At 43.0% G+C, this 16,108-nt stretch overlaps 1 protein-coding gene across 1 annotated transcript in view; it reads right to left on the bottom strand.

Moving 5' to 3' along the window:
* LOC126088454 (discoidin domain-containing receptor 2-like) overlaps window positions 1-16,108 on the bottom strand; it is a 764,950-nt gene that overhangs the window by 55,123 nt on the left and 693,719 nt on the right. The window contains exon 11 of the mRNA XM_049906599.1: window positions 6,234-6,381. Within this exon, the coding sequence (XP_049762556.1) occupies window positions 6,234-6,381 (148 nt within the window). The remainder of the gene's footprint in view (window positions 1-6,233; window positions 6,382-16,108) is intronic.

The following is a 16,108-nucleotide window of genomic DNA, read 5'->3' as shown; positions in this document are numbered from 1 at the left end:
TAGTACAATGAAATGACAGTTTGTGGACTTAATGTGTAAAAAAAAAGCATAACGTGATAGTGGCAGGTCCTCACTTTCATACAACGTGCATACACATGTGTACTATGTTTTGAATCTCTTTACTCATATTGTATTTTTAGCTATTTCATATAGATGGTGAAAGGTAAGATAAAGCTACAGATTTTAGCAGTAGATGCGTTAGATACCGAAAATAATTTCATGGTAAAATATCTCTTCATTACAGACAGAGAAACAAACTTTGACTTCCCTCTCATTCGCAGGAAATTAGCACCCTTCCACTGCTTCAACCGTTGTTTGTGTTCTGACCCGTATGTGAAACATAAGGTCACATCACCGGCAAAACAAGTTTGAAAGAAACGTGTTAACAGTTCGTTGAGTCACGTCTACAACTAAAAAATCAAAACTGTGTGTAGTAGTGATATCTCTCGGAAGAATCCATGACTACAGTCTTCCCGCCAATAAGAAAAGAATTCTTACCGCTCTCGTGTGCTCCATTCTTTATGTAGAATTTCCAATATTACGAACATGACGTAATGTACGAGGGGCGATCAGTAAGTGATGAAACACACTTTCCTTCTAGGCAAATTTCTTTTGAAAAGAAAAAATACGGAATTTGTTGAGGGACAACAGGGAATATGTCGCCATGTTTCCATGCCACTATGTTTCCATGAAATGGCACTATGCGTAGCCTTCAAAATTGCCTCTGTAACGGAGGTGTGTTCCAAGTAGAGAGCCGACATTGAGTTTATTTTGGTTAAAACCAGAACATCACAGATATGCATAGGCGCTTCAGAATGTCTACGGACGCATGCCAATGAACAAACGCGAGGTGAGGCATCTGTCATCATCGCAACAAGGTCGCGCTAACCTGTCCGATCTCCCACATTCCAGCCGGCTGCAGCCACCTGTGACTTCAGCGATGTTGGAATATGTGTACCCCTTAATTCCAGGTGATCGACGAATCACAAACACGTCGCTGCTCAACTGGATGCTTCTGTTGGTAATGCTGACATACTCGTTCACCAGTACTCAAAGGCTTCTGCTCGCTGGGTGCCTCGCCGCCTATCAAAAGACCATGAAGACCAGCTAAGAACCATTTGTGAGTAATTGCTTGCGCCTTACGTGCTAATATTTTGTCGAATATGATCGTAGGCGATGACACGTAAGTTCATCACTTCGCACCGGAAATTAATCGACTGTCCAAGGAGAGGCGCAACACCATAACTTCTCCTAAGAAGAAGTTGAATGCTCCACCCTCATCCGGTGAAGGCATAGCGCCGACCTTGTAGGACTATGAAGAGGCTATTCTATTTCATATCCTCTCTCTCATGGTGCAACGATCACCTCTGACGTGATTGGGTGATTGGTGTTGGGATTCATCAGTCTCCTGACTGATGCGATGCGATCCACCACGAATTTCTCTCACGTGCATACCTCTTCATCTTAGAGTATCACCTGCAACCTACGTCCTCAATTATTTGATGGGTGCATTCCAATCACTGTCTTCCTCTACAGTTATTACCACTGCACTCCCTCTAATACCATGGAAGTTATTCTCTCATGTCTTGACAGTCGTCCTACGGTCATGTCTCTTCTTTTTCATGTCAGCGTTTTCCGTATATTTCTTTCCTTTCCGCTCCTGCAGAGAATCTCCTCCTTCCTCACTTTAACAGTCCACCTAATTTTCAACATTCTTCTGTACCACTACGTCTCAAATACTTCGATTCTCTTCTGTTGCGGTTTTCCCACAATCCATGTTTCACTACCATACAATATTCTGCTCCAGACGTTCATACTCAAGAAATTTATTCCTCAAATTAATGCCTATGTTTAATACTGCTAGACTTCTCTTGGCCAGAAATGCCTCTTTTCCCAGTGTTATTTTGATGTCCTCCTTGCTCCGTCCGTCATGGGATATTTTGCTGCCTAGGTAGAAGAATACCTTAATTTCGTCTATTTCGTGATCATCAGTACTGATGTTAAGTTCTCGCTGTTCTCATTTCTGGTAATTCTCATTACTTCCGTTTTCCTTCGATTTACTCTCAATCCATATTCTGTACTTATTAGACTGTACATTCTATTCCGCAAATCCTGTAATTCCTATCATCAGCGAATCTTATCAGTGATATTCTTTCACCTTGAACTTTGATTCCACTCTTGAACCTTCCTTTTATTTCCATCATTGCTTCTTCGGTTCATACAGGGTGACAATTATTCAACTATATGGGAAAAAATGTAAATTAGTTACAAACTACGGAGGGCACACACTGTATTCAACATGTAAACGTCACTACAGATATTCGGATTTAAGTTATGACATGATCTATATGCCTGCCATAATTGGCGATGGTATGGGGCAGACTAATAGCCAAAATCTCCTGAATTGCTGTTTTCACCACAGCAGTGGTTTTTGGACTATTGCTGTACACCTTGTCTTTAAATATAGCCCCATAAAAAGGAGCTGATTGTGTTCAGATCCGGAGAATATGGCTGCCAATGAAGGCTCATGCCAGTGGACTGTGGGTACCCCAGAGACAGAACGTGGTTCCCAAAGTGCTGCCCCAGGACACCAAATAATCTCCTGCTTCAATGGGGTCGAGCTCCGTCTTGCGTAAACCACATGTTGTCGAAGCTTCACGTACCGTTCGGTAGTCTCCGTGGCATCACGGATAATCCGTTACAGGACATTGCACACCACACAGTCATCCATTGAGGGTGAAGAGATTTCTCTATTTCTAAATGCGGATTATCAGACCCTATAATGCGCTAATTTTGCTTACTGACAAATCTATCAAAATGAAAATGGCCGACAACAACAAAGCACTTTCGCATGCGCTTACTTATTCCCGTTATGCCCTGATGCAAACCGTTCAGCAGTTATGACAATTTTATTTCATACAGTTCAATAATTGTAACCCGTAGATTGAACAGTAGGGGCGAAGGTATGCGTCCTTATCTTACTACCTTTTTAATACGAGAAGTTCTTGGTCTTCATCTCTTACTTTTCCCTCTTGGGTTTTGCACATACTGTGTATTGCGCGTCTCTCCCTATAACTTACCACTATTTACCTCAGAATTTCGAACACATTGCATCGTTTAAAATTGTGGAGCGTTTTTTCGAGGTCGACAAATCTTATGAACGTGTTTTATTTTTCTTTAGACTTGCTTTTATTATCAACCGCATCGTCAGAACTGTTTCTGTGATGTCTTTACCTTTCCTACAGCCAAACGGACCTTCGTCTAACAGATCCTCTACTTTCTTTCCCATTGTTTTATATATTATTCTTGTCAGAAACTTGGATGCAAGAGCTGTTAAGTTGATCGTACGATTATTCTTGCCCTTGTCGACTGCCGCAACCTTTGAAATTGTGTGGATGACGTTTTTCCGAAAATCAGATAGTATATCGCAAGAATCATACTTTCTACATACCAACGTGAATAGTCGTCTTGCTACTTCCTCCAATGATTTTACAAAATTTGATAGAATGTTATCGATCCCTTCCGCCTTATTTGGTCTTAAATCTTCCAAAGGTATTTAAATTCTGATTCTAGTACTGGAACCCCTATTTCTTCCACATCGCCTCATTTTTCTTCTTTTATAAAGTCATCAGACTAGTCTTCTTCCTCATAGAGACCATCAGTGTATTTCTTCCATCTATACACTCTGTCTTCTGCATTTAACAGTGGAACTCACATTACATCCTTGATGTCATAGCTCTTGCTCTTAATTCCACTAAATGTTGTTTTGACATTTCTACATGCTGAGTCAGTCGTCCCGACAATCATTTCTTTTTCGATTTCTTCAAGTTTCTCATGGAGCCATTTTGTCTTAGCTTTTCTGCACTTCCTACCTGTTTTATTCCTAAGTGTCTTAGAACGTATTCGGGAATTTCTCTGAACATTTTTGGAACTCCTTCTTTCGTCGATCAACTGAAGTATTTCTTCTTTTATCCACTGTTCTTTCGTAGTTACCTTCTTTGTAGTGACTGTTTTCTTTCTAACTTCCACGACTGCACTTTTCAGAGATGTCCATTCCTCTTCAGCTCTACTCCCTACTGAGATATTCCTTATCGCCGTATCTACCGCTTCAGAGATCTTCAAATGCAACTCTTCATTCCTTATATTCCTGCATCATACTTCTTTGCGCATTGATTCTTCCTGACTAGTCTCTTAAACATCAGCCTATTCATCACCACTGATTTCGGAATCTCTGCCTGACCATTATGTAATATAACTGAAAATTTACTGTATAGCCCGGCGATTTCCAAATATACCTCCTCCTCTTGCGATTATCCAACAGAGTATTCGCTATTACCATCTGAAATTTACTGCGGAACACAGTTAGTCATTCTCTTCATTCTCTTCTCCTATTCCTAATACCAAACATGTACTCTCCCGTTACCCTTTCTTCTTCTCCTTCGTATACAACCTCATTCCAATTCCTCGTGACTATTAGATTTTCATCTCCTTTTACGTACTGAATTACCCGTTCAACACCCTCACATACTTTCTCTATCTCTTCATCTTCAACTTGCGAAGTCGGCACGTATACCTAAAATACCGCTGTCGATGTTGGTTTGTTGTCGATTCTGATGAGAACGACACTTTTAGTGAACTGTTCACAATAACTCACTATCTGCCCTGCTTTCCTATTCATAACGAATCCTACTCCTCTTAAACAGTATTTTGCTGCTGTTGATATTACCTCATATTCATCTGACCAGAAATCCTTGTCTTCCTCCAATTTCATTTTACTTACACCCACTATATGCAAATTGGGCCTTAGCATTTATCTTTTCAGATTTTTTAACTTCCGTACGGTGTTCAGACTTCTGACAATCCATGCGCCGACTCGTAGAACGTCATCGTATCGTCGGTTATTCCATCTTTTTCTCATGGACATCTATCCATTGGATGTCTTCTCCCGGAGATCCGAATGGGGAGCTAGTCCTGAATCTTTTACCAACGGAGAAATCACCATGACACTTTTTCAGTTACTTGCTACCACCAGGAAATTGCAGAAACAAGTCTTGCGCATGCTTGTCGCCATAAAAACGCAGACGAACTTCTCTTCCACGACAACAAGGCGTCAAAAATTCTGCGCACTCGAGGGAGCTCAAAAAATTCTTTCAACTGTCCTTCCTCATCCTTCCTACAGCCCACAACCCAGATCTTGCACCTTCCACCTTGCATCGGTTTGGTCCAATGAAGGGTGTATTTCGTGGGAAGCAGTACGTGGATGATGAAGCAGTTATGGCTGCAGCAAGACGTTGGCTCCATGTTCGACTAGTATATTGGTACCATGCGGGCATACGGATCCTCCCAGTGAGGTAGCGTAAGGCCGTTGCACAGAAAGGTGACTATGTTATGTTGCCAAAATAGTGGGGAATAATATGGTGTACTGGAAACTTGCATAAAACCAAACTGCTTTCAGAAAATTTATGTGTTGCAGTACTTACTGAACACACCTTATATTCTCTGCAAAGAGCTCGCGTTTGATTCCTCTTGATAGATAATTAATTAATAATATCGCAAAGGTTACAACGGAGAGCTTAGATGTGATGTACGGCATATGAGTGCTAAACCCTCTTCAGATTGTGCAAATACAACGTTTTAGGCACCCAACAGGATCAAATACACATCGAGTATGTACAATATGCTGTGTTAGCCTGACTTTGTAGACATTATCGAAAGCAGCATCACCATAAAAGCTTCACTTACTGAACGTCACTTGTAGCTCCTACCTGGTCGGATGCTATTTAAATACCTTAGTACACTGCGGCACTGAAGGGTAATGTATCGAGAATCTCACTAGGTGCTCCTCGCTCACTGGATGTCAACACCGCTTCTCTAGTCCTGGTCCAATGGAGTTGAAAACTCATGACAGCAGATTACTAATGCTAGATTTAACTAGTTTGCTCAAACAATAGGACGTGATGCTGCTAAATTCTTAATTAAATGGATACAATGTGTTTCTATCAGATACGTTGAAATAGTGGAAGTGAGGCACGCCAGTAGTAGCATGTTTCAAACGTATTTAAAGCTAAGTGTTTAGGCTCACGTATTTATAACGACTTTTCCTTCTGATCCCAGGAATACCCACTCCAAGCCCGATTCGTTATTAATGTGCCAACTTCTACAGGCTGCAGACGTAAAATTAGAATGAGCACACACTGTTGCAAGACAAGGATGTAGGCGGAGCAGGTACGTACCCGTATTATAGGGCGCGCCGTTGAGCGGCAACGGCTGGCCGTAGAGCGGCTGCTGGTAGTGAGTCGGCGCCGGCGGCTCGGGGTCGTCTAGGGACAGCTGCCCGTACACCCTCCCGTTGGCCGCAACGTTGACGCGCATTTGCAGCTCCTGTGGACAACAGCGTACGGAGTAGTGATTTTAGGCTCTCCCAGCGTATGATACTTTTGAAAAGTTCTGGCGTAGTCATCTGGGTGTTGTCGTCCATATTTTACGACATTTAGGCAGTCTGACTTATTATCTTTCACTGGGCGCGATCTTGTACTTCCACTCCCTCCCACCCCGCTGGTGAAGCGGCTGGGGATCCCAGTCGTGATGGTCAGCCCCTGTACCGTCACAACGGGAGCAGGGACTTTGCAGATGCAGCGGTGGTGGCACACTAACTAAGGACCATAACTCGGACAGCGATCGTGCTCTTCCCATACCATATCGCCAGCGGAGCAGCGATAGTGTAGAGGGTAACCAGGCTCGACAGCGAGAGTGAGGAGATGCACATTATCCGATAAAAAATATCCGGACACCTATTCTTTGAGATCAGTGTGGGTTGTTTCCACTCTTCGGCCTTCGACGGTTTGAACTCTGGTACGGAAACTTTCCACGAGGTGTCTGTCTTTGGAGGAATGTGAGACCATTCTTCTTCAAGAGTAGGAATTAGAGAAGGTAGTGATGCTGGCCGCTGGGGTCTTGAGTGAGGTCGGCGTTCTAACCAACCCCAAACGTATTTTATTGGGTGAGGTCCGGACTCTCTGGACAGCTCAGTACATTTCACGAATTTTCAGTCCACAAACCTGGGAAATTAACTAAATAAATAAACGGAGACTTCTTGCACTGGAAATGGACCATCGGAGGAGGAGTAGCGGTGTGTCAACGTTGGATGACATAAGAAATGAGAAAATACGGAGGAAAATGGAAGTTGTGAAAACTGTAACTGACACAATTCGTACAAAAACGGCCCTTTGATATGGGGATTTTGAAAAGATGGGTGGTACAATCTGGCCGAAACGATTATGACAGTGGATACCATCTGGATGAAGAATAAGAGACCATCACGAAAGTGTAAACAGGAAATAGATGAAGCAATGCAAAGAGGTATCTACAATGGAATGAAATGATCGTATGGCACTGTTGGCCGCCAGGTGCAAGTCTTATTTCAGTCAGTGCCACATTTGAGGCCGATGATGAGGATGAAATGATGATGAGGACAACACAACACCAAAACCACGAACGGCGAAAATCTCCGACACGGCCTAGAATCGAACCCGGGCCGGCAGCATAGGAGGAAAGCACGTTACCACCCGACTAAGCAGGCGAACTTATCTACAATATGTAGAGTAGATAGAGAAGAAGCAATAGAAAACGGCAATCGAGAAACAGCGACATCTGTATTAATCACGTATCTATATTCATTGTCCACAAACAATTGCCGCTCAAATGTTACTTCATGGCTGTGCACACTGTCATGGTGATTCAAACACTCAGCGTCTTCCAGCTGTTCCTATACTGTACTGAATACACAATACTGTAAAATTTAGCGTTTTTCTTAAGCACAATAAGAGATCCACATCGTAACCACGAAAAACATCTCCATACCGTAACAACGCCTCCTCCGTACTTTAATGTTGATAGGCAACGTTCTCCAGCAAGTCGCCACATCCAAACCCTTGCATCCCATGTCACAGGATACAGCATGATTCATTACTTGGATCCACTGATCCACTGTCTCGTCGCGTCGCTCTTGACTCCGCTTAAAGCGTTGCTCAGCACCGAGTACAGAAATGTGTGACTTAGAAAGAGCTGCTCGACTAGTGTGCTCCACTCTTTTTATCTCCCGACGCACAGCCATTCTACTAACTCACCTGCTGGTCGCACTCTGGAACTCACAAGTGATTCCTTCTTCTAATTTGATTCGTTTTTTACAACCAATGGTCGAAGGTCCCTGTCCGTCAGTAGATGAGGTCATTCTGATCTCGTTTATCTATTGTTGTTACTTTGCTATTCCCCTTCACAATCACATCAAGAGTCAACTTTCTCAGCTTCAGAAGTGTTGACATGTCCCTGGTGGCTTTGTTACTCAGATGACATCCGTGACTAGTCCATATTCGAAGTCACTGAGCTCTACTGACTACCAATTTGGCTGTCAATGCTTCTCTACTGATAAAGATATTACACACATCTTTTTTCATACTGGGTCCGTTTCTGATAACATCTAGAGGTCAATTCCGCATTACCTGGGTTTGTCCGAATACTTCATAAAATAGTGCATGCGACTGCACCCATTGGAAGGTAGTCATCAAGAGCACCTGAAGATGGCAACAAGCAGCTTGTCAGAATCTGCCAAATGTTCAAATGTGTGTGAAATCTTATGGGACTTAACTGCTAAGGTCATCAGTCCCTAAGCTTACACACTACTTAACCTAAATTATCCTAAGGACAAACACACACACACCCATGCCCGAGGGAGGACTCGAACCTCCGCCGGGACCAGCCGCACAGTCCATGACTGCAGCGCCCAAGACCGCTCGGCTAATCCCGCGCGGCTCAGAATCTGTCAGTTGACACAAAACACACACAGTTCGTGAACTACAGGAAAGCTTTTCCAATTAAGCGGCTGAACAACTCTACTGGGATGTCTGAGCCACCAATGACAGAAAATTTACTGTAGCGTACACGCCAAGACTGAAACTTTCATCTTTGTTTGCGAGACAGTGTGGTATTATGAAAGGTTTGGAGCGAAGCAAATTTTCGAAACCTGCAGTTAATGATGCCTTTTGCAAAATTATCGTAACTAATTTTGATAAAGAAAAAAATGAGATGATAGGTCAGATCTCACATTAATACACATAGCTGTTATTTAATTACTACGTCGAAAGTTGAGTGAAGATAAGTGAATGAAGATTTGAAAACAGAAATAGTTGTGGACGAGGAACAAATGCTAGTGACCGAGAGAAATGTAAACTTGAAAGACCTTTCGAGTGGAATAGATGGGATAGACAATATTAAGTCCAAAGTAGTTTCATACAATAAAAGGAGAATGTTTACTGTAACAGTTTAATTCAGTTTAATGTAACAACTGTGACTGACGCAATGGTAGATGGACTGAACACCTTCTGGAGACGAAGTAAGATAACATTAGATGAGCCGAGCCACATGCAGACATGGATCGGAACAGGAACAATAGTTTCTTCAAAGAAAATAGGCAAAAAAGGACCTCTCTACTGCTATAAAATTTTGGCTCTTAGGAAGAATTTCTTAATGGAAAATCTCCCTGTAAAAATGATAAAAATGTACGTACAGAGTACGATGTAAATATTTGCTTACAAAATACGCGAAAATTGAAGTGTTCGGTCAGCCATCACTGAACGAAAGCATGGGAAGATTCATTACCTATTATAACAAAGTTAACTTGGCATGGAAAAAGCAGGAGAGTGGAAAAACCAGAAGCGCCAAATAATGACTAGAAGAATGACATGAAACGAAGACATGCTAAAAATTTCGCTGGATATCCATGAAAATCCATCCATTGTACTTGAACTCTTTCGAATTTATCAATTAACTATTCAGACAACGTCATCAAAATGGCTCTGAGCATAGTGGGACTCAACTTCTGAGGTCATTAGTCCCCTAGAACTTAGAACTACTTAAACCTAACTAACCTAGGAACATCATACACATCCATGCCCGAGGCAGGATTCGAACCTGCGACCGTAGTGGTCTCGCGGCTCCAGACTGTAGCGTCTAGAACCGCACGGCCACTCCGGCCGGCACAACGTCATCAAAAAACCTTAAGACCCTGATCTTTATTGCCCTTATAACACATTTCTTCGTCATGTACTATCAAATCATTTTATCACTTTTCCGGTCAAAAGAAAGAGTAAAATTCATGCTGAAGTATTTGAAGGCACGAGTCTCGCAACTATAAAATGTTAAGTACCTATCAATGCAGCATATGATATAGCGATTGTTACTAGCTTCTGAAGTTTGATAAGGCAGTTGTAATATTACGTATACACGCTGTTCGCACAGGTCGATAAAGAAGTACTTATTGTGTACACTGTGTGAAATAGAAACTGAATCTATTAAAGGAAAGCAGCATACAGCAACATTAGAGGAGGTGAAAATTAGAATAGCATAAGATATCCAGTAAAACAAACATAATGCGACAACAGCATGTGCACTGCCTGTCAAATAAGCGAAGCACCCAGCAAATGAATGGTCGAGCGTCAATGTAACATCCGACACGTACGCACATTCGACGAGTACATGAATGACTAGCGAAAACGGAAATGCTTTGCAATTGCTAAAAATATATGGGAATTGGGTATACGTTCTAATCCCCCCCCCCCCCTCACATCACTCCGGTCTCTCTGTCCATCACTTCCTCCTACTCTCTTGGTCCATCTCTTCCTTCCCCTCCTCTCTTTGTCTGTTTACTCCATCATCGCACTTTCTATGTCATTCGCCCCCCCCCATCTTCGTCTATTTATCCTTTCTCGGACCTTGAGCGTTGTCCATTGTTGTTGGCAACGAGACCTTGGTGGGAACAAAAGTCACTTAAACGCAATGAATAAATCAGTTTGGATCATTAGTATATTGGTATACAGGGTATAAGAGACTTCTCCTGTTGATGGATCTGTAAGTAAAATAGCACCTGTGACAATAATTTGGAAAAAACGAAACGGCACATAGTTGTGTATACATTTCTGTATAAAACTGTTTATAAGGAAAAAGAATATAATCGGAGAAACAATTTGTCTGTTAATTTAAATGTGCTGCTATCGTAATTAAAAATGACTTCGAGAAAGAAAATGAAAGCATACGTTTCCGCAGCAAAGCATTTACGTTCCCGCAAGTGGTTGTAATGGAAACCCTGCACATTATAGTTTAAAATAACAGATAGCCCACGTCCGTTTGTATGTTTCTAAAGTGCTGCGCAAAACTTTAAAGTAACTCACTCAAAAACTTCTCGTAACTTTTGCAAACGACTTTTCCGTATTGCAGTTTGTATGTGGTACAAATATACAGCCGATGTCTCGCCAAACGAATATTAGAGTATCGTGAAATTAAAATTAAATCAGGGATTGATGACCTTAGCAGTTGAGTCCCATAAGGTTTCAAACACAACATTACATTACAGTGAAGAACTTCGCGAGACTTTTGCCAACACCGTTTGACCTTCATGCTGTACATACATACTTATGTACTGTAATACTTAAAAAATGTGTAGCCTATGTCCATCCAAACGTTTATTAGAATATCACGTAACAATGTGAAGTAAAGCAGTCAAGAACTTTTTAACGCATTTGGTAACCACTTTAAACGACTTTCATTTATATGTTTATACAACATAAATGTTAAAAATATGTAGCCTATGTCTGTCCGAACGTTTATTAGAGTACGTGCAAAAATTTACAGTGAATCATTCAAGAACATTTGGAGTTTTTTGATAAAAACGTTTCTCCCTTCATTAGAGTAATCTGTAAAAGTTTGAAGTAAATCGGTCCACAACTATTAGAGATTTTTACAAACAATTTTTGCTATATATATATATATATATACACTCCTAGAAATTGAAATAAGAACACCATGAATTCATTGTCCCAGGAAGGGGAAACTTTATTGACACATTCCTGGGGTCAGATACATCACATGATCACCTTGACAGAACCACAGGCACATAGACACAGGCAACAGAGCATGCACAATGTCGGCACTAGTACAGTGTATATCCACCTTTCGCAGCAATGCAGGCTGCTATTCTCCCATGGAGACGATCGTAGAGATGCTGGATGTAGTCCTGTGGAACGGCTTGCCATGCCATTTCCACCTGGCGCCTCAGTTGGACCAGCGTTCGTGCTGGACGTGCAGACCGCGTGAGACGACGCTTCATCCAGTCCCAAACATGCTCAATGGGGGACAGATCCGGAGATATTGCTGGCCAGGGTAGTTGACTTACACCTTCTAGAGCACGTTGGGTGGCACGGGATACATGCGGACGTGCATTGTCCTGTTGGAACAGCATGTTCCCTTGCCGGTCTAGGAATGGTAGAACGATGGGTTCGATGACGGTTTGGATGTACCGTGCACTATTCAGTGTCCCCTCGACGATCACCAGTGGTGTACGGCCAGTGTAGGAGATCGCTCCCCACACCATGATGCCGGGTGTTGGCCCTGTGTGCCTTGGTCGTATGCAGTCCTGATAGTGGCGCTCACCTGCACGGCGCCAAACACGCATACGACCATCATTGGCACCAAGGCAGAAGCGACTCTTATCGCTGAAGACGACACGTCTCCATTCGTCCCTCCATTCACGCCTGTCGCGACACCACTGGAGGCGGGCTGCACGATGTTGGGGCGTGAGCGGAAGACGGCCTAACGGTGTGCGGGACCGTAGCCCAGCTTCATGGAGACGGTTGCGAATGGTCATCGCCGATACCCCAGGAGCAACAGTGCCCCTAATTTGCTGGGAAGTGGCCGTGCGGTCCCCTACGGCACTGCGTAGGATCCTACGGTCTTGGCGTGCATCCGTGCGTCGCTGCGGTCCGGTCCCAGGTCGACGGGCACGTGCACCTTCCGCCGACCACTGGCGACAACATCGATGTACTGTGGAGACCTCACGCCCCACGTGTTGAGCAATTTGGCGGTACGTCCACCCGGCCTCCCGCATGCCCACTATACGCCCTCGCTCAAAGTCCGTCAACTGCACATACGGTTCACGTCGACGCTGTCGCGGCATGCTACCAGTGTTAATATAGATATCCTGCCCTCTGAAATAAATCGGTCAAGAACGTTTCGAGTTTTTGACAACAACCTTGAATAACGAAATGTGTTTGTGTAAAAATGTAGCCTATGTCCGTACGAACGTTTATTAGAGTACTGTGCAAAGATTTTAAGTAAGTCGGTCAAAAAGTTTTCGAGATTTTTAGTAATAACGTTGAACAACGATAAGTCTTTTTATAGTAGTAAAGATTTAATTATATGCTTGTTTACATAAAATATTAAGACAATATGTAGCCTATGTTCGTCCGAATTTTTATTGCAGTAGTGGTGCTACACACAGACTTTGACTGTGGCCCGATGCTCGACTGCGGGGAAAAGTGAGTGCAAGCATGCTCTTTGTCTGAACTACAGAAGGAATGATTGCCATGCCATGCACCAAGCACATCGCAGCTCCTACACATTTGTGTATGCCATTTGGGAATAACTTCCTTTGTCATTCCGCATCATAGCTCCGTGACTTGCAGCAGCCGGACTATGGAGATATGGAATTACCGTCCAATTCAGGACTATGGAATTACCGACCCATTCATAGGTTGCCGTTAACACAAAACAAATGGCTGTGTTTAGAGTGGTACCGTAATTAGAAAGTCTAGACTTGTAATGAATGGCGGCGCACTGTGTTCGACGTAGAATCGCGATTCTGCACTACCGTTGTTATCCATCGTCGGCAAATAAGGTGGCAACAAGAGGAGAGGTCCCAAAGCGCTGTTGTTTTTGAAAGGGATAACGATGTTACTCCCAGCGCCACGGAGTGGGAAGCTATGTGTGTAAATCGTCACGGCTGGTAGTAACTGCGGGAACTCTGACGAACGGTATGCCAAAAATATCACCTCTTATGTAGGACACGCTGGGATCTCAGTTTAGTTCCAGTGCCAATATTGATTATATAAAGGACCAGTTACAACAACTGTGGCCGTCTTAAGTCAAGAGAGGATGCCAAGTCCTTATGACACCCTCTCCAACTCAATCAGTGTATGCATCCAGGCCAGAGAGGTTGAAACGTGTTACTGAGAAATGGACACACACAGCACAATTTTTTGTAAATCTGATTGGTTGTGTTAATCGCTGAACTAACACTCTTCGAACTCGTGAAATTTAATTTCGTTTCCTCCTCGCCTCACGGTGCATATTTTTCTTTTTCTTTTTCAGGCAGTGTAACATTAATTCTATTTCTCTATGATGATGATCACTATGACTACGACAACAATGCTGAGTGAGATAACAATGATGGTGATAGTTGTAACATTCTCCAACGATTCTCATAATGATTAATTATAATCGAAACACTGCGATAAACATCCAGAACCGTTGAAACTTTAATTTCTGTCTTACGGCTCATAATTTGCATCGTCAAATGCTAAAGACAATTTTTGCACTGGTCGCGGATTGCTGTCAGTGAAACAATGTTCACTTACAACAGATGGCTTCCTAACATTGCAACACAAAAAAGTTGTGAGATAAAAGAAATTAGACGTAAGATGACGTCTGTTCAAATTTCGCATAAGACTGGCGCTAGTAGCGCCATTGTAAGGACGCATGTCAGGTTTGCTTTAAACACGTACTGTAACAGTCGTGAGCGTTAGTTACTCTTTGAGATTGAACGTGGTGAGTTAGCCAAAAATGCTTTTAAAGACGCCATTATCACCACAACACTGAATCAACGAGGTCGTGTAATAGGGCAACGAGGAACCTGATATTCCTTCTGTGATGCTGCAGGAAGCCAGAACGCAGTCAGCTTACATGACTGCTGGCAGCGGTTGTCACGAGAATGTAGGGTCGCAAGAGAGGAGGACCATCATGTTCAGAGTATGGCTCATGTGCATCGTGTTGCATATGCAGCAGTAATTTGAGCAGCAGTTGGCATGACAGTGACACAACGAACTGTTACGAATCTGTTACTTCGATGACAGCTACGAGCCAAACATCCTGTAGCGTGCGATTCACTGATCCCAAACCACCGCCTTTTTCGACGTCAGTGGCGTCAAACGAGTGCTCATTGGAGGGCAGGAGGGATGGCTCTCGTGTTTTCTGGCGGAAGCTGGTTCTGCCTCGGTGCCTTTGATGTTCGTGTGTTGGTTTGAAGAAGGCCATCTGAGGGCCTGCAAACCGACCTATCTGTGTGCTAGACACACTGGACCAACACCTGGACTTGTCGCCTAGGGCGCAATTTCTTATGGCAATGGGAGCTCTCTCGTGGTTATCAGATGCGCCCTGACTTTAACATTGTATCAATCTGGCCATTGTGCTGCCACTCATGAACAGCAGTCCAGGGGAAGGTCTCCAGCAAGATAATGGTCGCATACATACCGCAGTCCAGGGATTGTTTTCCAACAAGATAACACTCGCGCACATACCGTTGTTGTAACCTAATATCCTCTACAGAGAGTCAGCTTTTGGTCTTGGCCTGCTCGATCACTAGATCTGTCTCCAATCGAGCACATAGGGGAAATTATTGGACTACGACTCCAGCGCCATCCAGAAACAGCATTAACCGTCCCTGTACTGTCCGACCAAATGCCACAGGCGTGGAACTCCATCCCACAAACTGACATCCTGCACCTGGGCAACCACTATAAGCACGTGTGCACGCTTACTTTCAACATTCCTGCGCTTACATTGGTTACTAGTGTACCAGCACTTTCAATGGCTTATCTCGCTCTTACGTTAACCTGTGAACTTGCAAGGTTAATCACTTAAACGTGATATGCAGACAAATGTAATGCAGAAATTTCGCTACTCTATACTAATTTGTTTTTGATGTATAAATTTTTTCTGTCAGTATGGTATCAAGGTACAAGTTTCCAGATTTTGCAGCATAGTATTGCATCGATGTCATATTGCTTGGATCGAGAACAGACAATGAAGAAACTGGGTGCTATTTAAATGTGCTGCAACAAAAAGAAATTTAAAAGTCAATGTGAATATACGGCGTAAATAAGAGGGCTACAAGTCATGAAAATGAAAATCTATTGAAAATAAATTAAACTGACGTGAAATAGTAAGGATCTTAAATTCATAAGGGCAGACAAGCATTACAAGGTGTCAAGAATGATGATAATTT

This window comes from Schistocerca cancellata, chromosome 1, assembly GCF_023864275.1.
Source record: "Schistocerca cancellata isolate TAMUIC-IGC-003103 chromosome 1, iqSchCanc2.1, whole genome shotgun sequence".
Classification (NCBI taxonomy): domain Eukaryota; kingdom Metazoa; phylum Arthropoda; class Insecta; order Orthoptera; family Acrididae; genus Schistocerca; species Schistocerca cancellata.
This window is presented reverse-complemented; position numbering and strand designations above follow the sequence as displayed.